This window comes from Cetorhinus maximus, chromosome 24 (genome assembly GCF_964194155.1).
Source record: "Cetorhinus maximus chromosome 24, sCetMax3.hap1.1, whole genome shotgun sequence".
NCBI classification, from domain to species: Eukaryota; Metazoa; Chordata; class Chondrichthyes; order Lamniformes; family Cetorhinidae; genus Cetorhinus; species Cetorhinus maximus.
In genome coordinates, this window is record NC_135902.1 from 38,696,545 (window position 1) to 38,724,122 (window position 27,578).

Here is a 27,578-nt window from a genome sequence, read left to right on the forward strand (position 1 = left end):
GCTGATGATAGAAGGTAATTTAAAGATTAGAATCTTATTTCAGAGTTTAGATAACTGTTACAAACCGCTTACATATTTGTTCTGTGTTGAAACTCTTTGTTTAATGTACTACCTCAGAATTATACCCAACTATTTATTAGCTTAGAATTTATTGAACAGTCCAACCCTAATACCAACAACTAGCAACATTTTGTTTATAAAAGTCATGACAACGGTCTGGTCTTCAGAACTGTTTAATTCTGATTGGTTTTGCTACTAAAATATATATCAGTATTGAAATTTAAAGTGCAAACGTGTATTGATTTTGAAAATAATGACCTTCAAGCCTTGATAAAGGTTTAATACTAAAACATCTCTTACATGATCTGGGTCAAGCACAACCAATTCTGTCTGTTCGTCATCCATATCTGATTCTTCGTCTGACTCGCACACAATGGGGGGGCTTTTAGGACATTCTAGTTGCAAGCCTAGGGAAAGAGGGAAAGTTATTATCATTTCTCCTGAACGACAGAAAACAATGGTAACTATGAAGTAATTTTAGCACAATAATGAGCCTTTAAGTTAAAATGCCACAAAAATCTACTTGATCTCCCATCATGCTGTTCCTGGTAACATGTTGAGAATGTACTGTATTACAAGCCTAGGAACATTATATTATATTGTTCCATGAGTAACTGCAATATCTTTGCCTGCCTTAGATGACCTGCTGATGAAGGTCAATGCCTTTGTCAACTCGAGATTCAATCATTTTAATGTTCTACTGTTTGGCTTTCCTCCTCTACGCTCTGCAAACGTCTGCTAAAGCATAGTTCTGTTGCCTGTATCTTATCCTGCACTGTCATGCTCACCCATCCTGCTGCCCTTGCTGACCTACATTAGCTACTGATACTCCAATGCTACCAATTTAATATTCTTAAATCTGTGTATAAATCTTTTAAGGCATCAACCCTTCCTATCTCTGTAACCTCCTCAAGTCATACAACCAACCAGCCCGAGTTCTCAGAACTCTCAGTTCCTCTGACTCTGACCATTTGTGTACCCTGCCCTCCCTTCACCCCACCATTAATGTGTTGTGCTTTCAGCCATCTAGGTCATGTGTGGTGATATTTGAGGCAATTCCCTCTTCAAACCCACTGCCTCTCCTCTTTAAAAACAACTTTAAAACCCACCTCGCTGACCAAGCTTTTGGTCACACCTTCTAATATTTCCTGCTTATTGATGTCCATTTTTGTGTGATTACACCTCTGTGAAGCACTTTTGAGATGTTTTTCTATATTAAATGCACTACATTAATGCAAGGTGTTGTTGAAACACACAAAATAAAATCTGTAATACACTACTATTAGCATAGTATTCTGACTATATACTATCAAAATAAGCTTTGCAAGAGATAAAATATTCTCCAGGCAACGTACAAACATTTCAATGTGATTTTTTGTTGAATAAAATTCTATTAAATTTTTAAGAATGGTTCCAGGGATGAGGGACTTCAGTTATATGAGTAGCTTGGAGATACTGGAGTTGTTCTTGGAAAAAAGGTTGGCAGGAGATTTGTTAGAAGTTTTCAAATCATGAGGGGTTAATAAAGAGCAGATAGAGAAAAACTGTTCCCATTGGCAAAAGGGTTGAGAACCAGAAGGCACTGATTTAAGGTGATTGGCAAGAGAAACAACGACAACATGAGGAAAAACTTTTTTATGGAGTGAGTGATTAGAATCTGGGATGTACTACCTGAGAGTGTTGTGGTGGCAGATTCAATTGAGGCTTTCAAAAAAGAATTGGATAAGCTCCTGAAGAGAAAAATAATTGTTGAAACATAGCGAAAGGGAGGAGAGTGGGACTAGCTGAGTGGCTCTTGCAAAGAGCTGGCATGGACGTGACAGACCAAATAGCCTTCTTCTCTGCTTTAACTATTCTATAGATTTATTGAAACACAATGAAGATTGAATCGAGCAGTAACAAATTGATGTTTCTGCAAATAGTGATTATAGCAAAATGTTGATTAATTCTAATCAAGTACTTATATATATATTTTTTAAATTCAGTCCTACTCACATGAAAAGTGATTTTATAATTAAGAAACAGCCTGTGAGCTAAATCCCCAAGTAAAGATTACAATGATCTCACTACTGATTTTTACATACAAGTGGTCTACTTTTGCAGGCCAAACATCCCAAAATCATCTGGTAAATCAATCATTGCTATTGTTGGGGGATTTACCCAAATCCGTCAGTCCTGTTAAAGAGAGTTCTTCAGTACTGCTTTGTGTGGTTGGCCTGCTCCTATCAGTTTTCAGTTCTTGAGCGTCAGCTGGAGACTCTGGTGAGGATACCATCATGCCCGATGCAAAATCATCAGGGATCATCTGTGATCAATGTTGCATGGTTAAAATAAATATAAAATCAGCCTAATTTCCAACAATTAAATGATTGATAATTAAGATTAATGTTATAACTGATTGCATTTTTGGCCTGCAGTATAATTCTATTAATAGGTCAAAGAAAACTTTAATGATGATCGGCTTTATCCACTATTTTAACAGTAATGCTAACCCATGGAGAATCATTTGAAAAATATTTCTTCATTTTTCAGAAAACACTTCCCTAACATTTAACAATAAAAATGATCGTAAAATGACCCACAGAATATCCTTTTTTAAACTGGAAAATATGATAAACATTGATTAGTGTTTCCTCTGGAACAGGTTCAACAAATTCTCAAGTATGAATGTCAGCCCAAATCTATCTTTCCTCAACAGAGAATTTTGGCGCTTTTGTGAGCTCTATAAAGTTTCAACCTTAGTTTATACTGAGATTTATAGTCAGGTTTTCTCCAGATGAACAACTTTTCAGGACTCCAATGGGCTATCTCAAGAAGATAGAAAAACTACTCAAGGGAGAAGGAGGAGTTCACTTTGTTCACTTTGTAAGCAAATTCTTTCAGGTGGACTTTATGTAATGAAAGTTGAGTGTCATCCTAATCTGAAATCCACACACAGGAACTATGCAGGAATTAGGTGCAGACATTGTAGCTTTTCTTTGGAATATTAAATGGTAAATATTACAAATTACAAGAACTATCCATAAAACAAAATACTTTAAAATATTAAGGAAAATGTATCATTTGCATTCCTGCTTCTGTGTTTTCTGAGATATATTTAACCAATTCTGGTAAAGTGAGAGCTTTCACTTCCTCAGCTGGACCTTCAGTAGCTGCCTCCTGATTTGCATAAAAGAACAACAAATATTAAACACTTTACTACAGATACTATGCTAGTTAATAACTCACAATTGTGGACTTGTAATTGTGACATTTTTCTAAATTATTTTCAATCCTTTCTCTTTGGTTTCTCTGTGCTGTTTTGTATCATTCATGAGTGAGATGAAGGACCACAACTTGCTGCCAGTCCTTCAACTATGCAACTCGCACTGCTGGAGATGAACACAATTGGCCACAACTTTTCCTACTGTCAGAAAGTACTCAAAATTTATTATGTGCTATGCTTCATGATGACCTTTCTGAAATTGAGACTCCAGAGCCAAACCAGTGCCCTTCCAATGCATGGTGTAGAGTTTTAGCACTTCAGCTTGCTCTGACAAGAGCATCTATTAGGATAAGCTATTGGTGGGCTGGAAAAGTGGTGGTGGACGTCCTACCCCCACTGCTCAAACATGTTTTTTTCTGGTTTGATTACAGAACAGGATTCCAGAATCTCCACTGAGGTCTGCAGATGCAATTTACATTCATTGTGACGAAAATGAACCATTTTTGGTCTGATATTTAGCTTGGTATTAGCCATACTGAGTGGAACGCAATGACAAACTGCTACTAGCAACAAAAACTGCCATGAAAAAGGGCTCAGGATGAAGCATCAGCAAACAACAAGTCAAGGACCTGTCTTCGGGCAGAGCACACATTGGCCATACCATACAAAGCAACAGATAGCTGGACACACACACACACCTTTTTGAAATTAAATTACATTTATTTAAATTCTGATTGGCTCCAAAGAGATTTTCAAAGGGGAAAGAGCCAAGGAGTGGGGATAAGCCAGTGAAGACTTGATGGGCCAAATAGCTTCCTTCTGTGCTGTGCTATTCTGTAATTCTATGAATTTGTTTGGTAGTTAAATCTCAAAACCAGGTTTGGCCTTATGCCATTTTGCCACCTTTCCAAGATAAGCAGATACCCAGATTGACCGAGTAGTTGTGACTGCCCTTGACATCAAGGCAGCATTTGACCGAGTGTGGTGTCAAGGAGCCCTAGCAAAACTGGGGTCAATGGGAATCGGGGGCAAAACTCTCCGCTGGTTGGAGTCATACCTAGCACAGAGAAAGATGGTTGTGCTTGTCGGAGATCAATCATCTCAGTTCTCAGTTCCAGGACATCACCGCAGGAGCTCCTCGGGGTAGTGTCCAAGGCCCAACCATCTTCAGCTGCTTCATCAATGACCATCCTTCTATCATAAGGTCAGGAGTGGAGATGTTCGCTGATGATTGTACAATGTTCTGCACCATTCACAATTCCCCAAATACTGAACAGTCCAAGTCCAAATGCAGCAAGACCTGGACAATATCCAGACTTGGGCTGACAAATGCCAAATAACATTCTTGCTACACAAGTGCCAGACAGTGACCATCTCCAACAAGAGAGAATCTAACCATCGCCCCATGGCATTCAATGGCGCTGCTATCGCTGAATGCCCCATTATCAACATCCTGGGGGTTACCATTGAACAGAAACCGAACTGGACTAGCCATATAAATACTGTGGTTAAACAGCAGGTCAGAGGCTAGGAATTCTGTGATGAGTAACTCACCTCCTGACTCTTCAGAGCCTGTCCGCCATCTACAAGGCATAAGTTAGGAGTGTGATGGAATACTCTCCACATGCCTGGGCGAGTGCAGCTCCAACAACACTCAAGAAGCATGACACCATCCAGGGCAAAGTAGCCCGCTTGATTGGGACCCATCCACAAACATTCACCCTCTCCACCACCAATGCACAGTGGCAGCAGTGTGTACCATCTACAAGATGCACTACAGGAACTTACCAAGGCTCCTTAGACGGCACCTTCAAAACCCATGACAGCTACCATCTAGAAAGATAAAGGCTGCAGGTGCATAGGAACCACCACCACCTGGAAATTCCCTCCAAGCCACACATCATCCTAACGTGCAAATATATTGCCATTCCTTCACTGTCACTGGGTCAAAATCCTCCCTAACAGCACTGTGCATGTACCTATACCACATGGACTGCAATAGTTCAAGGAGACAGCTCACCACCACCTTCTCAAGAGCAATTAGAGATGGGCAATAAATGCAGTCATAGTCAGTGATGCCCATATCCCATGAATGAATGAACAAAAGAAAAGTTTAAGTCATCTTAAAAGAGTAAATGGACTATAAAGTGTTTATTATTGTAGGCATGTCAAATTTATTTCAATATCAGAGAAAGTAAAATAACTAATGAGGATGTAATGAGCTTGGGCTCACCTAGGAGAGTAGTTTCAAACATAGAAGCCAAAAATATCTAGGTTATAAGTGACCCAAAGATACAACACTCATTTATTGTCTATTTATCTTCATTATGTATAGGTTTATCACTATTTTAAATTTATATTTCCATTCTTCCTCATTCCACACCACATCCTGTAGGGCTATGTCTCCCCTCTCTTCACCTAGTCAGGGTCATGTTTGAGAATTCACCCTGGAATTACAATCACCTCACACTATCATCACACAGTAATGAAGGATAGATAATAAAGGCTACATTGCCAATGTTGCCCATATACTGTGAAAAGATAAAGTCCAGGAAGTCCTTCAGGTCTGCTTCGTGTTTCACCATTTTAAACTTGACAGAAACCCCATTTACACATCTGCCACACTTCAAATAAAGGTAAATTGGCAGATCGAGATGAAGTCTGAGAAATTTCCAGTCAAAAATACACAATGCCATGCAATGGTACAATGCCGTGGTGTATTAGTATTCTAAGCTGCAATCAGTCTATATATTTAATGTCACTATAAATCCCTATGAAGATCATGGTAACTGTTTTAATGATGAAAAGAAAATATATAAGCTGAAATTTAAGAAAATTATTGGAGGAATAGAAAACCCTAATAGGTGTTCTTTAATTTATATAATAAGTTGCACCAATTTTCTTCACATTTTGCCTGAAGGTGCTGAACACCGTTGGGATAATGTTCCAAAGACAACAGCAACCCTTCACCACTTTGCTTAAGTGACCAGTCTGGATGTATGAGGTACCAGCCTACAGGATTATTGTAAGCTGGAAATATAACTTTGTTGGAGGGCGGGGAAGAAAGTAATCGAAGTTGAATCTGATTCCATGCTCAGCCAAAATTTACATTTGTACAATTTTCAGTAGAGCTCATCGGATAATGATCAAAAGTAGGAATTCTGGCTGATTATTCCCCTTCCTACACCAATGGCATGAGGTTAACTGTAGATCTCCTACCGCTGCCCAATTGAGACCTGCTACCTCAGACCAGCATTGCTGGTATCTTCCTGTTTTGCATGAGTCACCATCACCCTTGGTACTCTTGTTACAAAGTGAGCCATTGAGGATGGGGAGATTTAAAAATTCTAATATATGTTTCAAAATACATTCACAACAATAAAATATTAAGAGTATTAAAAAACAAGGCATTTACCATATCTTCTTCTACATCACCTAGAATATCTTCACCTGGTGATATGGGAGGTTCTGAAGTGGGTGCCAATCTCCTTGCTCAACCACATCAGCTTCTCCCTTTTAATGCTGGATTTTCTCTTTGTTGCAAGTGAGATCTGGCATCAACTGCCATTTAAGGAAGAGAGTTTCAAATTTCTAAAGCCTCTGTGCACAGTAATGTTTCCTAATTTCATTCCTGAAAGATCTGGCTCTTAAATTTAGACAATTTGTCCTATATTCTCCAACCAGCGGAAATAATTTCTCTTTTTCCGCTCCCCTTAGTATCTTGGAAATTTTGATCAAATCAATCCTACCTTTCTAAATGCCAGGAATTATAACCTTATTTTTTTTAACTTTTGGAGTCCAGGTATCATTCTGGTAAATCTACACTGCACTCCCTTCAAGGCTAATATGTATTTGCAAGGTTTGGTGTCTGGAATTGAACAGGTATGCTCCAACCAGGGCTTTGTATAGCAGAAGCATGACTTCTACTTCCTTATTCTAGACCTCTAGATATATAAGGTCAGCATTCATTTGCCTTTTGATTATTTTCCATTCCTGTTCATGGCATTTTAACAATCTTTGTACAATCTCTTTGCTCCACTATTTCAAGCTTTTCACCATTTAGAAAGTCTGTTGTTCTATCCTTTTCAGGTTCTAAGTGGATAACCTCATGTTTATCTGCGTTGAAATCCATTTGCCTCAGTTTTGCCTGTTCACTTAATCTATCAAAATATCTTTATAATTTTCTGCTTCCATCTACACTGCTTAAAATACCCTAAATTACATTTCACAGAACAATAAAATTTTTAAAGTATTAAAAAAAGACATTTACCATGTTTCTTTCTGGATGCCCAAGAAGATCTTCACCTAATTGTCGTGACAGGGAATGTTCTGTAATGGGTATCTGATCTCCTTGCACAGTGACATGAGCTTCTTCCTAATTTGCATGAAAATACAAACAATAGTCAGATGATTGGGCTAGAGTTGTCCAAACAAGTAAAGCTTTATACTGGCCGGAAAAGTGTCAAGAACAGGAGAAACATTTGCTGAAGACACACATAAAGCTTGCTGGGGAAGGACACAATATATTGGGAGTAAAGATTTTAAACAAGTGAGTGAAAGGCAAGTAAAGAATCCATAATCCACACATAACACTTCCACTAGAAGGTGTTGGTGATTATCATGTCTGATTGCTGGTTCATTTCCCACAATCCTAATGACATGAGACAGGTAGCACTGCTTGCTTTCAAGAACTCAAGCACACACATAGGAGCTGATCAAATGGATGCACCACAATGTAGCTGAGTTCCTTGTGCACTTGATGTTTAATTGCCTCATCAATTCTGGTAGCAGCTCCTGACCAGATGCATGAGCAACTGTTCCCGACATCTTTCTAGTCGGCAGACAGCAGGAGTTACAGGAATGGTTATATGGACTGTCATTGAGAGTTGCCTCACGGGCCATCTAAAGAAATCTTAGCATCACTGCCACTTGCACAGAAATATTCAAGAGCGGTCACTTCTTGAGCTGCCTTTAGACCCAGTGTCACCTTTCCTGCTTTATTAAAAGGCTGCACATATTTGAACAAGTTGGACAAGTGCAAGGATTTCCTATCCAGCCTGCCTAGCTCAGTTGGTAGATAATGTGACTCTTAATCCCTGGGTCATGGTTTTGAGCCCCACATAAGTATTTGAAGGAGTATTTTTATTTCTCTTAAATTTTTAACAGGTTCCTGGGGAAAAATATATATGTACCCGTCACTTCCAGGTAACTTGTGTTCAATGCTGGAATAACTATTAGATAAACAATATTGCTTATTTAATAATTTGCAAGCCTTTAGCTTAAATAAAACACTCCATCATAAATAAAGCTCCAAAATAAAGTTCATCATAATTGTAAAGGAGACAGTTATAAGACACCAGCTTGTAAAACATGCATAATTCAGAGACATAAAGCACAATTGCACTTAAAAGTGTCTCTCAACTTAAACAGTCGTAGGCTGACACTGACACTGCAGCGTTGTGTCACAAATAAACACAGCAAAACACTAATGTTTGATTTTTTTTGCTGTAAATGAGACTCCTTTTCTAACAATAAGTCACACTTTCATAGCACCTTGACCAAAATAAATCATCATAAAAAGCTTCATAAGGTTAAAAAATAACTGGATATCGGGCAGTGTTAGAGGTATGGTTACTAAAAGCAAAACCCAAGAGGTAGGTTTTAAGGAAGGAAGAGAAATAGCAAGATAGAGAGATTTAGAGAGACTGTTTCAGGATTGGGATCAAAAAGGCTAAAGTTCTGCCTCTAATTGTCAGTTGAGGGAAGGAGGATGCAAAGGAAGTTAGAGTCATAAAGGCAGAGGGCATGTATTGAAATGTGGAACTAAAACAGGTTGAAAAGTTACACAGTGGCAATACCATAAGACATTTGTAAACGAGGACAACAATGAAGGAGATTGATGAATTTGGATATGGGAAAATTAAAATAAAATGGAATGGTGGAAAACTATTATAGTTTTGCAATTTATGAAAACAATTCCACCAAGGAGATAAAGGTAAATTACCACAACCACAGTGTGATCAGCTGCCTGAGACTGCTCTGCACAGTGCATTATCACACCCAAAATTCCACTTGCCAACTGGGCCATGGAGGATTGTGTTATTTAATAATTTGCAAGCCTTTAGCTTAAATAAAACTCTCCATTATTAGTAAATCTCCAAAATAAAATCCATCATTATTGTAAAGGAGACAGTTATGAGATACCAATTTGCAAAAAATGTATAATTCAGTGACAGAAAGCAGAGTTGCACAAGCATCTCTCACTTTAAACAGCCACAGGACAACACTGATAGAGGATTGAGGAGCCAATTTTTTTCTAATTTTAAACTTTATAAATTAGAAATATAGGATCAGGAGTAGGCCATTTAGCACCTCAGCCCTGTTCCACCGCCATTCAGAAAGAACATGGCTGAATTGCGACCCTAACTCAATATATGTGCCTTTGCCCTATATCCTTTAATACCTTTGTTAACAAAAATGTATAAATTTCATATTTAAGATTAACCATTGATCTAGCATCAATTGCTATTTGAGGAAGAGAGTTTCAAATATCTACCAGTCTTTGTGTGCTGCAATGTTTCCTAATTTCACTCCCGAAAGATCTGGCTCTAAATTTTACACTATGTCACTTAGTCCTAGACTCCCCAACCTACAGAAATAGTTTCTCTCTCTTGCTCCCCTAATATCTTAGAAATTTTGATCAAATCACCCATTCCCTTCTAAATGTCAGGGAATACAACCTTAGTTTTTTTAACTTTTGGGATCTAGGTATCATTCTAGTAAATCTACACTGCATTTCCTCCAAGGCCAATAAATATATTCCAAAGGTGGGGTGCCTGGAATTGTACACAGTACTCCAGGTGTGGTCTAACCAGGGCTTTGTACAGCAGAAGCATAGCTTTCATTGCCTTGTTCTCTCATCCTTTAGATATAAAGCCAGCATCCCATTTGCCTTTCTGTTCCTGTTCTTGGCATTTTAATGATCTTCGTAACTGGATAAATCCCTTTGCTCCACTGTTTATAGTTTTTCACCATTTAGAAAGTACATTGTTCTATCCTCTTCAGGTTCAGAGTGGATGACCTAATGTTTGCTTACATTAAAATCTGTTTGCCACAGTTTTGCTGATTCACTTAATCTTTCAATATATCTTTGTAATTTTCTGCTTCCAACAACACTGCCTAAAATGCATTAAATAAACTACATTTCACAGAATAACAAAGTATTAAAAGTACTAAAAAAAAGACATGTACCATATTTGTTTCTGTATCCCCTACAACAGCTCCAAGTAACTCTAGTGATGTAGGAGGTTCTGAAGTGGGTATCTGATCCCCTTGCTCAGCCACATCAGCTTCTCTCTGATTTGCATGAAAATGCAAACAATTGTCAGACGATTATGCTAGCAATATCCAAACAGGTAAAACTTTAATACTGGATGTTTTTGTTGTAAGTGAGATTCCACTTCTCTAACAAATTGCACTTTCATAGCACCTCAAACAAAATAAAACATTCCAAAAGATTTAACAGGATGAAAAATAACTGGATAGCAAGCAGTGTTGGGAATGGTGACCAAAGGAATTTTAGATATTTGGCTTTTTATTCCATCATTTAAATCATTGACAAACACGGTTCATAGTTGAGGCCCCAACACAGATTGTTGCAGGACACCACGAGTCACAACCTGCCAATTACAAGACATGTTCCTTATCCCTACACTGTCTCCTGCAAGACAGGCAAGTTTTTAAATCAGGTAAATAATTTGCCTTCAATTTCATGACCTTTCAAGGACAATCCATAGAACAATAAAAATACTAAAGATACTTAAAAAAGTAGACTTTTACCATGTTTCTTTGTATATCCCCTGAAACATCTCCAACAATACTTGGTGATGGAGGAGGTTTCATAGTGGGTGTCTGATCTCTTTCCTCAGGAACATCTTCAGTAGTTTCTCTCTGATTTGCATGAAAACGTAACCAATTATAAAATGCTTTCACAAGAGATGCCTTAACAGTTAAAAGTTTAAATGCTGGATGATTTTGTTGTGAGAGAGACATTTTGGGGGAGAAATTCATTTGTGTAGTGTGCAGATTTACATCAATTCCCAGGGGCAGGCAGTGCCGTGGGCCACTACCTGCACCATTCGTGTGGGCTACGAAGAATGTGCTGCACCAACGAATTTCTCCTCCTCTTTTTTGAGCAACATGTTACACTTTTGTGGCTCTAATATTACTAGCCATTTATCAGCCCAATCCTAAATGTTCCCCAGGTCTTGCTGCATGTGGGTACAGACTGCTCCATTTACATAAGGAGTTGTCAGTGGTACTGAACACTGTGCAAACATCAGTGAATATCTCCATTTCTGACCTTATGATGGAGGGAAGGTCGCTGATGAAGTAGCTGAAGGTGGTTGAGATTAGAATACTTCCCCGAGGAACTTCTGCAGCGATGATCTGGGACTGAGGTAATTGGCCTCCAACAACCAACTTACTTGGTGCTAGATATGGCTGCAGCCAGGATTCCCATTCACTTCAATTTTACTAGGGCTCCTTTATTCCACACTCGACAAATGATTACTAGGGCTCCTTTATTCCGCACTCGACAAGTGACTGATGTCAAGGGCAGTCACTCTCACCTCATCTCTGGAATTTAGCTCTTTTGTCCATGTTTGGATCAAGGCAGTAGTGAGGACTCGAACCAAATGGTCCTTGTGGAACCCAAACTGAGCATCAATCGGCAGGTTTTTAGCGATTAAGTGCCTCTTGATGTCACTGTCGACGACACCTTCTATCATTTTGCTGATGATTGAGAGTAGATGAATGGACAGTAATTGGCTGGATTGGATTTGTCCCACACAATTTCCCACATTGTCGGTTAGATGTCAGTATTCCAGCTAAACAGGAACAGCTTGGCTCAGGACATGGATACTTCTGGAACACAAGTCTTCAGCACCACTACAGAGGTGTTGTCAGGGCCTTTGCCGTATCTCAAGTGCTCAACTGTTTCTTGATATCACCTGAAATTAATTGAGTTGGCTGAAAACTGCCATCTGTGATACTGGAGACCTCAAGAGGAGGCTGAGATCAATCAACTACTTGGCACATCCAGCTGAAGATGGTTGCAAATACTTAGCACAGTGGTAGTGCCACACAACACAATGGGGAGTATCCTCAGTGTGAAGGTGGGACTTCATCTCCAAAAGACTGTGCGGTGGTCACTCTTACCGATACTGTCATGAACAGATGCATCTGCAGCAGGCAGGTTGGTGAGGATGAGTATGTTTTTCCCTCTTGTTAGTTTCCTCACCACCTGCCGCAGACCCAGTCTAGCAGCTATGTCATTTAGGACTAGGCCAACCCGGTCAATAGTGGTGCTACCGAGCCACTCTTGATGATAGGCATTGAAGTCCCTCGCCCAGAGTACATTCTGTGCCCTTGCCACCCTGAGTGTTTCGTCCAAGTGATGTTCAACATGGAGGAGAACTGATTCATCAGCTGAGTGAGGGAAGTATGTGGTAATCAGCAGGAGGTTTCCTTGCCCACATTTGACCTGATGCTATGAAACTTCATGGGGTCCGGAGTCGATGTTGAACACTCCCAGGGAAACTCCCTCCCAGCTGTATACCACTGTGCCACCACCTCAGTCTGTCCTACCATTGGGACAGCAATGGTGATGTCTGGGACATTATCTGCAAGATATGATTCTGTGAGGATGACTACATCAGGCTGTTGCTTGACTAGTCTGTGAGACAGCTCTCCCTGTGTTCGCTTGAATAAACAATCGAAAACCGAATCTGAGACTCCGAGGTGTTTCAATTTCACCCCAACAACCAGGGTGGCACCTTGTTTTTAGGTATGTCTGTTGTTGAGTTAAACTCCACTGCTTTTGTGAGACAGAGTTCTTGTCATGCTTTCCTTCACTCCTCATTGAACCAGGGTTGGTCACCTCACTTGATGTTAATGGTAGAGTGAGGAACATCCTGAGCCATGAGGTTATAGTGGCTGAATACGATTCTGCTCCTGTTGATGGCCCACAGGACCTCATGGATGCCCAGTGTTGAGCTGCTAGTCAACAAATCTATAGCTTATCTGGGTGAAATCTTTTTCAGTAACACAAATTAACTCATGAAATTTTGGAGCAATTTTACAGTGCAGTGAAACTTGCCTACAGATGTAATCGTATCTGTTATGATGATGTAACTTTCCAAACGGCACTTCTGACATGTCTTCCTTCTTTCTTAACCGAGGTTTCCCCCCCACTATGGTTGGCAGGGCTCTCAACCGTGTCCAACCCATCTCCTGTGCCTCTACCCTCACACCTTCCCCTCCCTCCTAGAACCATGATAGGGTCCCCTTGATCCTCACTTTTCATTCCACCAGCCTCCGCATTCAAAGGGTCATCCTCCACCATTTCTGCCATCTCCAGCATGATGCCACCACCAAACTCATCTTCCCCTCAGCCTTCCAAAGGGGCTGTTCCCTCCAGGACACGCTGGTCCTCCATCACCCCCAACATCTCATCCCCTTCCCACGGCACCTTCCCATGCAATCACAGAAGGTGCAACACCTGTCCCTTTACCTCCTCCCTCCTCACCATCCAAGGGCCCAAACACTCCTTTCAGGTAAAGCAACACTTCACTTGCACCTCCTTCAATTTGGTCTACTGTATTTGCTGCTCCCAATATGGTCTCCTCTACAATGGGAAGACCAAACGCAGACCGAGTGACCGCTTTGCGGAACATCTTTGGTCTGGCCACAAGCATGACCCAGACCTTCCTGTCGCTTGCCATTTCAACATACCATCCTACTCTCATGGCCACATGTCTATCCATGGCCTGCTGCAATGTTCCAGTGAAGCCCAACACAAACTGGAGCAACAACACCTCATCTTCCGATTAGGTACTTTACAGCCTTCCAGACTTAACATTGAGTTCAACAACTTCAGACCATGAATTCTCGCTTCTATCCTCACCCCTTTGTTAATCCCTTTTTTCTACATTCATTTTTATTTTTTATACACTTACCTTTATTTTTATTTATATATTCATTGTTTTATCCCCTTTTTTAGCCCTTTTATCCCATTTCCTATCATTTTTTCCCCCACCACCAACCCCCTCTCCCCACTCCATCCCCAAACGGGCCATCTGTTACTTGTTCCATGTTGTTTTTTCACAGGGTGCTTACCCTTGTTCTGCTATTATCACATTCTGCTTTCTTACCTTAATGTCACTATCAGCATCTTTTTTAGCCCTTACCACTACCATTAACACTCCCTTTGTCCTTTAGTTCATGAAATCTTTGTCAATCTCTCCTTTGTTCCCACCTATCTCTGTCCTTCTATCCTGCTTCACCTGCTCCACCCCCTCTTAAACAATATAAATTTCATCATATTTCTACCTCTCTTTAGCTCTGAAGAAGGGTCATATGGGCTCTAAACATTAACTCTGTTTCTCTTCCCACAAATGCTGCTAGACCTGCTGAGTTTTTCCAGCATTTTCTGTTGTTGTTTCAGATTTCCAGCATCCGCAGTATTTTGCTTTTATCTTACTGAATTACTTGGTTTGCCAGACAAATCAAGGAGCAACTACTATCAAATGTGGAATAAAAATCAAACAGCCAAAAATCACATTTACCGTCTGTGCAATCTCTGGTGCATCTTGATCCTGGTCCAAAGTTTGAACAGTGTCAGGCTTGGGGCTATGAAGAGATAAACAAATTAATTAAATAAATCATAGAAAATAAATGTTCAATACTGAACTACAGAAAGTATTAATTCCAGATTTTTTTTTATTGAATTCAAATTTCACCATCTGCTGTGGTGGGATTCGAACCCCAGTCCCCAGAGCATTACCCTGGGGATACTCTGGAATACTAGTGAGTGACAGTACCATTATGCCACTGCCTCTCCTGGTTCACTTTCCATTATCTCAGGACTGCCCTCTCTGTCATTGTGCTCCAATTTCATATTAATCCCTTCCTTCATTCATTATTCAGCTCATTTTACTCATTTGCTGATAACTGTAGTGTCAATTTCATTCCAAAGACATACCCTCAGAGCATACAATCACAATTCTTCTCATTGTCCAACAAGTGGATCAAAGTCTCCTCTACACTCTTCAATGAATATTGTTTCTATCAATTTTTAAAAATCATATTGGGGTGCATTTTTAACATGTCACCTGACTGGAAAACTGCCACCTATTATAGAAAGCACACCATTTTTATAACCTTGTAAATGAAAATCAGGCAATTTCTGTGATGGGTGACCAATCCTCAATGACAGTTTTACAACCAGGTGGCACACTAAAAATCTACCCCAGTTTACTCATGTGTCAAACAAGTCTAACAGCTAGCTAATCATCACTTCCGATAATTCAATTTTCAGCTATTCTTCATCTATTAATATCCTTAGCCCCACTACCACCACTGATCTCAAATTTAACTTTCACATACTCCCTCTTGTTCAAACTTCCTCTAAGAAGCATGGTTTTCTCTTTCATGTCAAACAACTTCCAATGCAGCATAAAGTCAAAGGTTTGAATTAAAGTCTCAGATCTGGGGAGACTCTTGTAATATATCTTTCATGCAAGATAAAAGAAAAGTCTCAATTTTATGGGTGATCCCTGTCAATTCTAGCCTGCAACTACACTCTCTCTGTTGCAACCTGAATTGTATTTCTGAACTTTCACTTATTATTTCTGCCAAATTAGTTGCATGTTTCCTTCCGACTTCCTTGCTCTGTTGATTAATTGCAGTTATTTTTCAGAACCTCAAAAACCTGGGGCTCCCCGTTTCCCTTTTCATTCTTACAATCTTAAGATTTTAAAAATACAAGGATGTCATTCCTCAAACAACATTTCCTGATTTACTTGTTTTTTTTCACATTTCATGGTGTCTACACTATGTGCTTGATCCATTCGCTTTGGTGTAGCAATAGTAAAAACCAAGTGCTGTATGGCTTGAATATAAATCAGTAACAAGTAATACCAAAGCTCAAAATACATACAAATGCAAGTTTATGCCTTGCATTTCTGGACTGAAATTATAAAATTCAAAACCAACCACCAGATTTTTCTATCCAGCTAAATTTGTGACTGATTGCAGAAACAAAACCAGAGTTCTATTGTTGCAGCACTACCTGTTTCAACACGTTGAAGATTGGGTGTTCGTTTACGGAACACTTCTGTTCAGTCCGCATGTGTGATCCTGAGCTTCTAATCCTCTGCCCATTCTCCCTCTGACCTCAATCTCCTACACTGTTCTAACGAAGCTCTACAGAAGCTCAAAGAACAGGACCTCAATGTTCAATTAGGCACTTTCCACCCATCAACCATCTTCAACATTCACTCCCCCCACCACCAACGCATAGTGGCAGCAGTGTGTATCATCTACAAGATGCAATTCGCCAAGGCTCCTTCGACAGCACCTTCCAAACCCATGGCCTCTACCACCTAGAAGGACAAGGGCAGCAGATGCATGGGAAAACTTAAAATTTCCAATATCCGCAGTTTTTGTTTTTGTATTTGTGCTTCTATACCAGTTATGTATGCATTTATATTGTTTGATGACTACACAATAAAAAATACACAGAGGTCATTGTTAAGTTCCCCTCCGAGCCACACACCATCCACACTTGGAACTATATTGCTGTTCCGTCACTGTCGCTGGGTCAGAATCCTAGAACTCTCTTCCTGACAGCACTGTAGATGTTTCCCAACACATGGCCTGCAGGGGTTCAACAAGGCAGCTTACCGCCATCTTCTCAAGGGCAATTAGGGATGGGCAATAAATGGTGGTCTAGCCAGCGACGCCCACACCCATGAATGAAACTTTACAGGCTTCATGACTTAAAAGTGAGTTCAACAATCTCAGGTCATAACAGCCGCTTCAATTCTTTCAGACAGTAGCTGCTGACATTGATTCTGTTGTTGTCATTTACAACTCTTCTAAACCTAACGTTTTATTACTTTCCTTGTCTCATTACCACCCACATTAGCCTCATTTAATCTTTCTTGTCTTCCACCCTGTCACAGACCTTTCCTTTTATTCCTTGCTCCCCTCCCACACTTTGCCTCTGTACTTGCTTAACTTGTTGCAGCTCTAATTTTTTCCAGTTCTGATCAAAGACGATTAACCTGAAACATTAACAATGATTCTCTCTCCACAGATGCTGCCAGACCCGCTGAGTTTTTCACTATTTTCTATTTTTACCTCAAATTTCCAATATCCGCAGTATTTGTTTTTGTATTTGTGCTTCTATACCAGTTACGTATGCATTTATATTGTTTGATGACCACACGATAAAAAATACACAGAGAGGAAGGACACTTTTAAGAACTGTGAACATCGAGGAAAATTCAGGAATGAAATTCGCAATGATCGAGTGACGCCCATTGTAAACCTAATAGAACAGAAGAAAACTGCGCCTTTTCAAGTTAGAATATACATCAGACGCGGTGACATTTTCAAATGATCACATTGAAGATCCCTCCTCTGATCAATGAACTTTGAGTCTGGGAATCTTTTAACGCAAATATTAAATAAAATTTCGAAATTACTTTGAATTTCCTGCTGTCGCGCACAACTAGGTAACAACGACATTATTTTTTAAATGTGAAAGGGAAGCATTGTGGATAGATTGGGAATGGTGATGCCAAGTTACCTTTCCCCATCAGCCATGTTCTCCGTTGCTAAGAAACAACAACAACTACAACCACCTCCCCGGCCGCTGCCGGAGTCACGTGCCGGACTGTACCACTATTTGCGGAGGGGGATTTAAGCATTGACTGTTCGGGGCTTCAATAATGGGAGACGAGAGGGGCGATGTTTCTGACCCCTCCCCCCCTGGGGTGGGCGGACTGTGAATCAGTCCTGAGGGAGGCGGAGCCGCCATATTTATTTGGCTCCTGGCAACTGATTTATTTCATTCCTGGTTCTCGATCAAGAAACGATCTCTCACACACACAGACACGAAATGACTCGGAACTTGTTTTTGTTCATGTTCCTCCAGTGGTTACTGGGTCCTTAGATGGTCCCTGAGCTACTGAGGGTTTCCAGCACTTTCCATTTTTATCAAAGCCCCACAATCAGTAGCCCAGAGACTACCCAGGGGAACAGGAAGAGGTCATTCAGCCCTTCCACCATCCGCAATTCAGCACCTGATTCCCTTTCCCGTCCTTTGACCCATAATCTTTGATCCCACTAACAAGAATCTATCTCAGCGTTTAGTTTTGAGAGGGTAAGCACTTTCAGTTCTTGTTTCAAGTTGTTAGATTTTAATTTATAAAGTATTTAGTGTCCTGTCAGGCCATTAGAAGGTGCTTCCCAGCACCACGAAAAAGAACAGACTTTTAAAGGTCCACCATTGACCAGGAGAGGAGAGTTAGGTGTGCATTTCAGGCACCAACAACTTCAAACAGTGAAAGCGGTGGCAATGGATGTACAAAGGGATCTGGGTATCCTTGTACACCAGCCAATGAAAGTAAACAGGCAGGTGCAGCAAGCAATTAGGAAGGCAAACGGTATGTTGGCCTTCATTGCAAGAGGATTTGAGTTCAGAAGTAGGGATGTCTTACTGCAGTTGTACAAGGCCTTGGTAAGTTTCTTAGGTAGGGAGACCACAACTGGAGTATTGTGTGCAGTTTTGGTCTCCCTACCTAAGAAACTTACCATAGAGGGAGTGCAGCGAAGGTTCACTGGGCTGATACTTTGGATGGCAGGACTATCGTGTGAGGAGAGATTGGTTTGACTGGGCCTGTATTCACTAGAGTTTAGAAGAATGAGAGGGGATCTGATTGAAACTTATAAAATTCTAACAGGGCTATATAGACTAGATGCAGGGAGGATGTTTCTCCTGGTTGGGGAGTGTAGAACCAGGGGCCACAGTCTCAGGATACGGAACAGGCCATTTAGGACTGAGATGAGGAAAATTTCTTCACTCAGAGGGTAGTCAATCTGTAAAATTCTCTACCACTGAAGCCTGTGGGGGCCAGGTCACCGAGTATATTCAAGAAAGATATTGATAATTTTTTGGATATTAGAGGCATCAAGGGAGAGACAGTGGGAATATGGCATTGAGATAGAGGATCAGCCATGATCATGTTGAATGGCGGAGCAGGTTCGAAAGGCTGAATGGCCTACTCTTGCTCCTTGTTTCTACGTTTCTAATGACTGACAGATATGTGGGCAGACTTTAAGTTTGCTACGCTTCAGTGAATTTTTTTGCCTTTCTTTAAAATTAAATTAATGTTGTAATCCTACAGGGTGCTGGAATATGCTTATAAAGCTGCCCAGCCCAATAGTACCTCAACAAGTTGGAATGTGTGAGCCTACAGTGACACAAACAGGTCATTTAACTTGGATTTAAAGCTGAAAGGCCCAAGAGGTGGCAATTTGTATAGACAACCTGGTTCCATAGTATCTGCACATGTGAGTGAACAGAGCATAAGATTACATCACGAAGGTGCAAATAAAATTCCAGAATCACAGAATGGTTACAGCACAGAATGAGGCCATTTGGCCCACCGTGCCTCTCTGAAAGAGTAATTCCCTGTGTGCCACTTACCTGCTGAATTGCTCCTATATTCAGGGAAGTGGAGAGTGGGGCGCAGATAGTGCTTTATCACTGTGGCCTAGGCTCACTGACCAAAGAGCCTGTCAACCTGGATGGTCAGTGTCCAAAGTAGCCAATCAGGCATGTAGATCATCATGATTGGCAGGCTAATCGACCAATGATTGCTGTCATTGGCCAAGTAATATGACAAGTTAGGTTCCTCAGTCCCTCCTTGCCTACCTCGTGGATTGTGTCACGACCTTGTCGTCATCGAGAGCTGTTTCTTTAATCTTCACTCTTCTTCCTTCAGAGCTGGCTGGAGCACAAGGCAAGAGGTAAAGTGCCTAGTGCCTCACCTCTCCATCCAAGCCTGACACCCTCTAGCTTCTACTCTTCATGTTAATGCAGAGTTCCTTCCATCACATCGTATCATGTGAAAAACTCTTTCAGCTCCATCTCATCAATATCCTGAGGTAGGTTCTGGACCAATAACTAATAATTGGCCGATTATCGGTTTGTTTCTGTATCCCCCGGTTCATTTTCACTGCGACCTGGCCTGGGGTCCCATCGTGGCACCCTGCCATTCCCTAATTTGCTGATCTGTATTTCTTGTTTTGTCTCTAATTTGGGCTGTGGTGTCGGGGCTTTGACAACAACATAAGTTGAAATTTAATTGGTGCAGACAATGCTAGGAACAGGCAGATTCTTACTTGTTCTTGAAGCCATGGGGGAGGTGGTCTGCTGGAATACTAGTCCTGTGACAATATTGGTATTATCACTGGGCTAGTATTTCAGAAGACCCAGGGTAATTCTCTGGAGACCTGGGTTCAAATCCCACAATGGCAAACGGTGAAATTTAATTCAATAAAAATCTGGAATCAAAAGTCTGATGATGACCACGTACCCATTGCTGATTGTCATAAAAACCCATCCTGGGAAGGAGATCTGCTGCCCTTACCTGGTCTGGTCTACATGTGACTCCCGACCCACAGCAATGTGATTGACTCTTAAATGCCCTCATTAGGGATGGGCAATAAATGCTGGCCTAGCCAGTGACGTCCCATCCCATGAACAAATTTAAAAAAAAACAGCTCAGGAGAACGTCTTAGAATCTTTAGCCAGAACGGGTGCTGGATCGGTAGGTGGAGAGGATGGAGATTTTACCTCAGCAACTTTCACCTCCAATACAGGCTCAGGCTTTACTTCCACCACAGGTGGTTCTGGTTCTAAGGGTTCTATGTTCCCTCCCTACCTCAGTCCTCCCTTGGTGAATACAAGTGCGAGTTTGCACACGTGTGAGAGAGTGACAGAATGACAGAGAGTATGACTGAGTCAGAGTGTAACAGCGTGTGCCTGTGAGTAGGACTGTGTGAGAACCCTGGGAGTGAACCGGACACACACGCATGCGTACACAGGCTGCTTGGTGTTGGAGGGGACAAACTCCTGCTACTCCCTCCCCAAAACCTTTCCACACATTGGGTGGGCAGAGGAGGATAACCCAGGCTGAAAGGCAACCCGCTTCTGAACCCCACTTCCATATGAATTCTACCAAGACCAGCCCATAGTGTGGCCAGAAGTTAACACAAGATCACTGTTAGTTAAATCCAACTCCTTACCTTGACTCCTGTCTGCTCCCCCTTCTCTGGTGACAGGATGTGGGGCCTAGTCTGTCCCTCTCTAGCTTTGCTTCTTAAGCAAAAAGGCAAAAAAGGTTTTTATTAGCTCTGCTGCTTGACACTTTTTAATGGTCATTTTTATTAATTACTCATTTTTTAAAAATTATCAATTTATTGCTTAGATATTGATTCTTTTGGCTCAGCAAGTTGTATATCTTCATAGCTTAACAGTTTTTTTGAAATTATGCTTAATGTTGTATCAAACCAGATCTCAGGCTGCTGGGTTTCTTGCTGTGGGGAACGAGGGGCTCACAAGAAATCTAATTGCTTTTTGGAGGGCTGGAGAAAGGGTTTTTTTGCTTCAATGGAAAGGGAAGTTTTGGAAATGCTCAAAACGCCTGGTGGCATCTGTGCAGAGAGAAACAGAGGTCAGTGAACTTTTGTCAGAACTAGTGCAGATTATTGACCTGAAGCGTTGCCTCTGTTTCTCTCTCCAAAGATTGCTGCCTAGCCTGCTGAGTGTTTCCAGCATTTTCTGCTTATATTTCAGATTTCCAGCATCTGCTGTACTTTGCTCTCCTAATACATGCTCTGTGCTGGGCGTTTGTAAGTATGGTTAGTTTCAATGTAAAATTAGAACATATTTTATCACTCAATGCAAAGTGTAATTTTTCTGCCAACTAAGCCCACTTGTGTGGATAGAACCATAGAACCATAGAAAAGTTACAGCACAGAAGGAGGCCATTCGGCCCACCTTGTCCATGCCAGCCCGAGGACACCCAGGTGCCCTTTCTAATCCCACCTTCCTGCACCCAGCCCATAGTCCTGCAGCTTACAGCACTTAAGGTGCAGATCCAGGTACTTTTTAAAAGAGTTTAGAGCTTCTGCCTCTACCACCAACTCGAGCAGCGAATTCCAGACACCCACTACCCTCTGTGTAAAAAAGTTCTTCCTCGTGTCCCCTTACACCTTCTGCACTTATCTTGAATCTATGTCCCCTGGTTCTAGAATTCTCCGCCAAGGGAAACAATTTTATCCTGTCTACTCTATTTATTCCCCTCATAATTTTGTACACCTCAATCAAGCCACCTCTCAGCCTTCTTTGTTCTAAGGAAAATAACCCCAACCTATCCAATCTCTTCTCATAGCTACACTTTTCTAACCTTGGCAACATTCTTGTAAACCTCCTCTGCACTCTCTCCAGAGCTATTACGTCCTTCCTGTAATGTGGTCAATGGAATGTTGAACATTGCGCAATCATCAGTGAACATCCCCACTTCTGACCTTATGATGGAAAGGAGATCATTGATGAAGCAGCTGAAGATGTTTGGGCCAAGGACACTACCCTGAGGAACTCCTGCAGTGATGTCCCGGAGCGGAGATGACTGGCCTCCAACAACCACAGCCATCTTCCTTTGTGCTAGGTAAATAGCACATTATTGCGGGTCACTTGGTTGGTGCTAATTTACTGGAAGGTTTTGCCATTTTTAAACTTGGAAGTGAAACCAGGAATCATGCACCAATACAATATGTCTATACTGTTAGTTCAAGATATCCTCATTTGTACATAGGGTGGTTGGTTGCGATGTTTGTGAGGTTCCAGTCTTTTGGATGTTGCTGTCTGGATATTGCATAGGGCCAAGTTCAAAGAAGCAGAACTGGTTGCATAATATGAACGGTACAATTGTCTGACAAAGCCATGGTTGTAAAGTGTATCACGTGAATGTACTGAAACCTTAGCTTTCAATGGACTTTATAAATAAGAATACAAAAGCCAAGAAGTCTTGCTAAATGCTACCTCTATTTGCTATCTCTGTCCACACAAGTGGGCTTGGTTGGCAGAAAAATTACACTTTGCATTGAGTGATAAAATATTAAAAATAATAAAAATAAAAATAGTAAAAATAATAGGGTAGTAATAGTGGGGGATTTCAACTTCCCCAATATTAACTGGGTTAGTCATAGTGTGATAGGTTTAGAGGGAGCGGAATTCTTAAAATGCATCCAGGAGAGCTTTTTAAACCAGTACGTAGAAGGTCCTACAAGAGAGGTATTGAAATACTTAATTTTATGGAATGAAGCCGGGCAAGTGGTAGAGGTATCAGTGGGGGAGCATTTTGCAGAGAGTGATCACAACTCCATTAGATTCAAGGTTGTTATGGAAAAGGACAAGGATGGGCCAGAAATCAGTTCTAAATTGGGGGAAGGCCGATTTTAATAAAATCAGATATGATTTTGCCAGAGTGGAGTGGGAGCAGCTACTTATAGGTAATTCTGTGTCAGAGCAGTGGGAAACATTCAAGAAGGAAATAGGGAGAGTTACAGGGCCAACATATTCTAGTAAAGACAAAGGATGGGACCAACAAACCCAGGGAACCCTGGATGTCGAGGGATATACAGGATTGGATAAAGAGAAAAAGGGAGACTAATGGCAGATACCATGGGCTCAAATCAACGGAAGCCCTAGAGGAGTGTAGAATGTGTAGGGGGAACTTAAAAAGGAAATTAGGAGAGCAAAAAGGGGGCATGAAAAAACATTGGCAGGTAAAATAAAGGAAAATCCAAAGTTATTTTACAAGTACATTAAGAGTAAGAGGATAACTAAGGAAAGAGTAGGGCTCATTAAGGACCATGGTAGTAATTTGTATGTGGAGCTGGAAGACGTAGGTAGGGTTCTAACTGAATACTTTGTATCGGTGTTCACAAGTGAGAGGGTCAACTTGGAAATGGAAATCAGGCAGAAGGACTGTGATATAATTAAAGAAATTAGCATAGAAAGGGAGGCGGTTCTAAGGTTTAAAAGTAGATAAATCTCCAGACCCAGATGAAATGTATCCCAGGCTGTTGAGTGAGGCAAGGGAGGAGATAGCAGGGGCACTGGCAATAATTTTCAATACCTCTCTGGCCACAGGAGAGGTGCCAGAGGACTGGAGGACAACCAATGTGATACTGTTATTCAAGAAGGGAGGAAGGGATAAACCAGGGAACTACAGGCCAGTCAGTCTAACCTCAGTGGTGGGGAAACTTGGAAGCAATTCTGAGGGACAGAATTAATCTACACTTGGAGAGGCAGGGATTAATCAGAGACTGTGTGTACATGAGGGCAATGCATTTGACGTAGTTTACTTGGACTTCAGCAAGGCTTTTGGTAAGGTCCCATATGGAAGACTGATAATGAAAGTAAGAGCCCATGGGATCCAAGGCAATTTGGCAAATTGGATCCAGAATTGGCTGAGTGGCAGGAAGCAGAGGGTGATGGTCGAGGGATGTTTTTGTGACTGTGTGCCTATGTCCAGTGGGGTTCCATAGGGATCGGTGTTGGGTCCCTTGCTGTTTGTGGTATATGTAAACGATTTAGACTTGAATGTAGGAGGGTTGACCTGTAAGTTCGTGGATGACACCAAAATTGGTGGGGTGGTAAATAGTAAGGAGGATAGCCTTAGATTACAGGAGGATATAGACGGGCTGGTCAGACGGGCTGATCAGTGGCAAATGGAATTTAATCCGGATAAGTGTGAGGTGATGCACTTGGGCAGGACAAACAAGGCACAGAAATACATGATGAATGGTAGGACCCTGAGAAGTACCAAGGATCAGAGGGACCTTGGTGTACATGTCCACACGCCCCTTAAGGTAGCGGGACAGGTAGATAAGGTGGTTAAGAGCGCATATGGGATACTTGCCTTTATTAGCTGAGGCATAGAATATAAGAGCAGGGGGGTTATGCTGGAACTGTATAAAACACTGGTTAGGCCATAGCTAGAGTATTGCATGCAGCTCTGGAATCCGCATTATAGGAAGGATGTGATTGCACTAGAGGGAGATTTACCAGGATGTTGCCTGGGCTGGAGAGTTTTAGTTATGAGGAAAGATTGGATAGACTGGGGTTATTTTCCTTGGAGCAGAGGAGATTAAGGAGAACATGATTGAGGTGTATAAAATTATGAGGGGCATAGATAGTATAGACAGGAAAGAACTTTTCCCCTTGGTGGAGGGATCAATAACCAGGGGGCATAGATTTAAGGTAAGGGGCAGGAGGTTTAGAGGGTATGTGAGGAAAAATCTTTTCACCCAGAGGGTAGTAGGAATCTGGAACTCACTGCCTGAAAGGTTGGTAGAGGCAGAAACACTGATAACATTGAAGAAGTATTTAGATGTGCACTTGCAATGCCATGGCATACAAGGCTATGGGCCTAGTGCTGGAAAATGGGATACTTCTTTGACTGGCGCAGACTCGATGGGCCGAAGGGCCTTTTTCTGTGCTGTAGACCTCTATGACTCTATGATTTTCTAATTTTACATTGAAACTAACCACACTTACAAATGCCCACTGTGACTGTCATTTCTAATTCTGGACACCAGAAGGATGTGGGGTGGGGGAGGTGTTGGGGGAGCTTAGGGGTCCGAAAACAGGAGAAGCACGCATGATTTCTCTTCCTGGCCCTGCCTACATTAAACAGACCCACACATTTTTTTTAAAGGCATAAACTTACATTTTTCTAGCATTCTCAATGTCCCAAACCAATTACTTTTGAAAATGTAATTGCTATTGCTATGTAGGCCAACTCAACAGGACTTTAAAATGCTGATAGATTCCAGCATTTGCTGTTTTTATTTCACATCTCCAGCATCCGCAGTATTTTGCTTTTATTGTATTTATTCCCACTTGTTTTGGACTGGCCTATATGTGACAGCAGTTTTTCCACATCCAGGTTTGGCAAACTGAACAGCATACAATACTCTTGAGTGTGATCCAACCAAGGTCTACATAAATTTAACAGTACCTCCCATGCTTTGCATCTTATTCCACTAGAAATGAATTCCAGAATTCTAAGGCTTTATTAATTTGCATTGCTACTTTTTAACAATTTATGTATCCGTATTCTTAGTTCTTTTTGCTTCTCTACCTTTATTTACTTTCTTAAGTCCCAAGAAATGAATAAATTGCCTCCTTATCCTTCTACCACAACCTCATGCTTCGCTATTGTCATGTCCATAAGACACAAAAGAGATCATAAACCGTTTAAATCAAACCTCACTTTTATTTAAAAATGGACTTTGCTGGACTATAAACATGGCTGCTACAGGTCACATGATTTGCAAGTTGGCTACAGTTCTGGGAACTTCCAATTGTAATTGCAGGACAAAGCTCAACCCTCAATTCCACAAATCCTTGTGGAATCTCACACCTATCTTTGTGTGAACCCATTACAATCAATGAAACAAGGGGGAAGCAGATGGTCTGTCTCCCCAGCCTGGACTTAAAACAAAGAGAGAACCATCGAAACTCGTTATAACTGCCGAGCCGCTAATAGCCACCATCTAACTCCTGAGGTGAACAATGGATTTTGACCAGAGACTTTGAAACTGATTGTTAACCTGAAACCAACTGATCAATGGGCAGCACCACATGACCTAACTCCTTTGGCCTTTGGAAAGTTTTAATGTTAATAGACTCCCAAATCAGTCTGCTGCTAAACAGCCAGCCTGTCAACACCAAAGCCAGACTTCAGGCTGACAACAAGCCTGTCTCAAGTCGAAGCCTCCTCGAAGCCTGGTTCTCTGGAAGATTCCTGTCATCACCTGTAGAGCGGACCAAGTCTCTGTATACCAACCTCGTCTTGCTGTGGCATCACCAACTTTAAAGGAATTCTGCAACTCCTGCTTTCAGTAGCTGAACCCGCCTGAACCTTAACTCCTACATGAAGGACCCCTCACATTCACATGAATTAATATCCATATCTTTGGTTTCCTTCTTGTGTGCTTGTGTGTGTTGTTGTGACGACCGTCCCCTTGTTTTGAATGTATGAATAAACAATACTTGATTTAACCTTAAAGGGAGTTTGCTGTGAGTTACTTTAAAATTGACTTCACAAATGGAGGGTTTGGGGAAACACACCACAGCCTATTTCAAAAAACATCTGCTTATGGACAGACAGCGAGAAAAATAAAGGAATTCAGTTTGCCTCTTTCCCCTGTCCCCTCCTCTAACACTGTATTGAATTTTATTTGCCTTTTATCCACCCACTCTGCAAACCTGCTTTTATCTTCCTGTATTCTGAAAGCATTCTGTTCTTTTATGATACGTTTTGTTTGTCAACATTCTGATGCGTTAGTAGCACAAAACTGCCGTGAATTCTTTTTAAACAGC

General features: G+C 41.2%; 2 protein-coding genes across 4 annotated transcripts in view; one reads left to right on the forward strand and one right to left on the reverse strand.

The window, feature by feature from the left end:
- ccdc40 (coiled-coil domain 40 molecular ruler complex subunit) overlaps positions 1-27,578 on the reverse strand; it is a 135,573-nt gene that overhangs the window by 44,668 nt on the left and 63,327 nt on the right. Inside the window, exons 1-7 of one of the 3 annotated variants that reach the window (XM_078571047.1) lie at positions 17,922-17,961; positions 14,893-14,956; positions 11,105-11,215; positions 10,517-10,621; positions 7,536-7,640; positions 2,221-2,365; positions 361-467 (exon numbers count right to left, since the gene is read on the reverse strand). In XM_078571047.1, the coding sequence (XP_078427173.1) occupies positions 361-467; positions 2,221-2,365; positions 7,536-7,640; positions 10,517-10,621; positions 11,105-11,215; positions 14,893-14,956; positions 17,922-17,938 (654 nt within the window). In that variant the 5' untranslated portion in view covers positions 17,939-17,961. Of the gene's footprint in view, positions 1-360; positions 468-2,220; positions 2,366-7,535; positions 7,641-10,516; positions 10,622-11,104; positions 11,216-14,892; positions 14,957-17,921; positions 17,977-27,578 lie in introns of those variants that run through there. The other 2 variants (XM_078571048.1, XM_078571049.1) reach the window with 2 other exon arrangements.
- Positions 18,467-27,578, forward strand: part of LOC144699801 (lysosomal alpha-glucosidase-like) — a 125,073-nt gene continuing 115,961 nt past the window's right edge. Inside the window, exon 1 of the mRNA XM_078571051.1 lies at positions 18,467-18,497. The gene's annotated coding sequence lies outside the window, so the exon portion shown is untranslated. The remainder of the gene's footprint in view (positions 18,498-27,578) is intronic.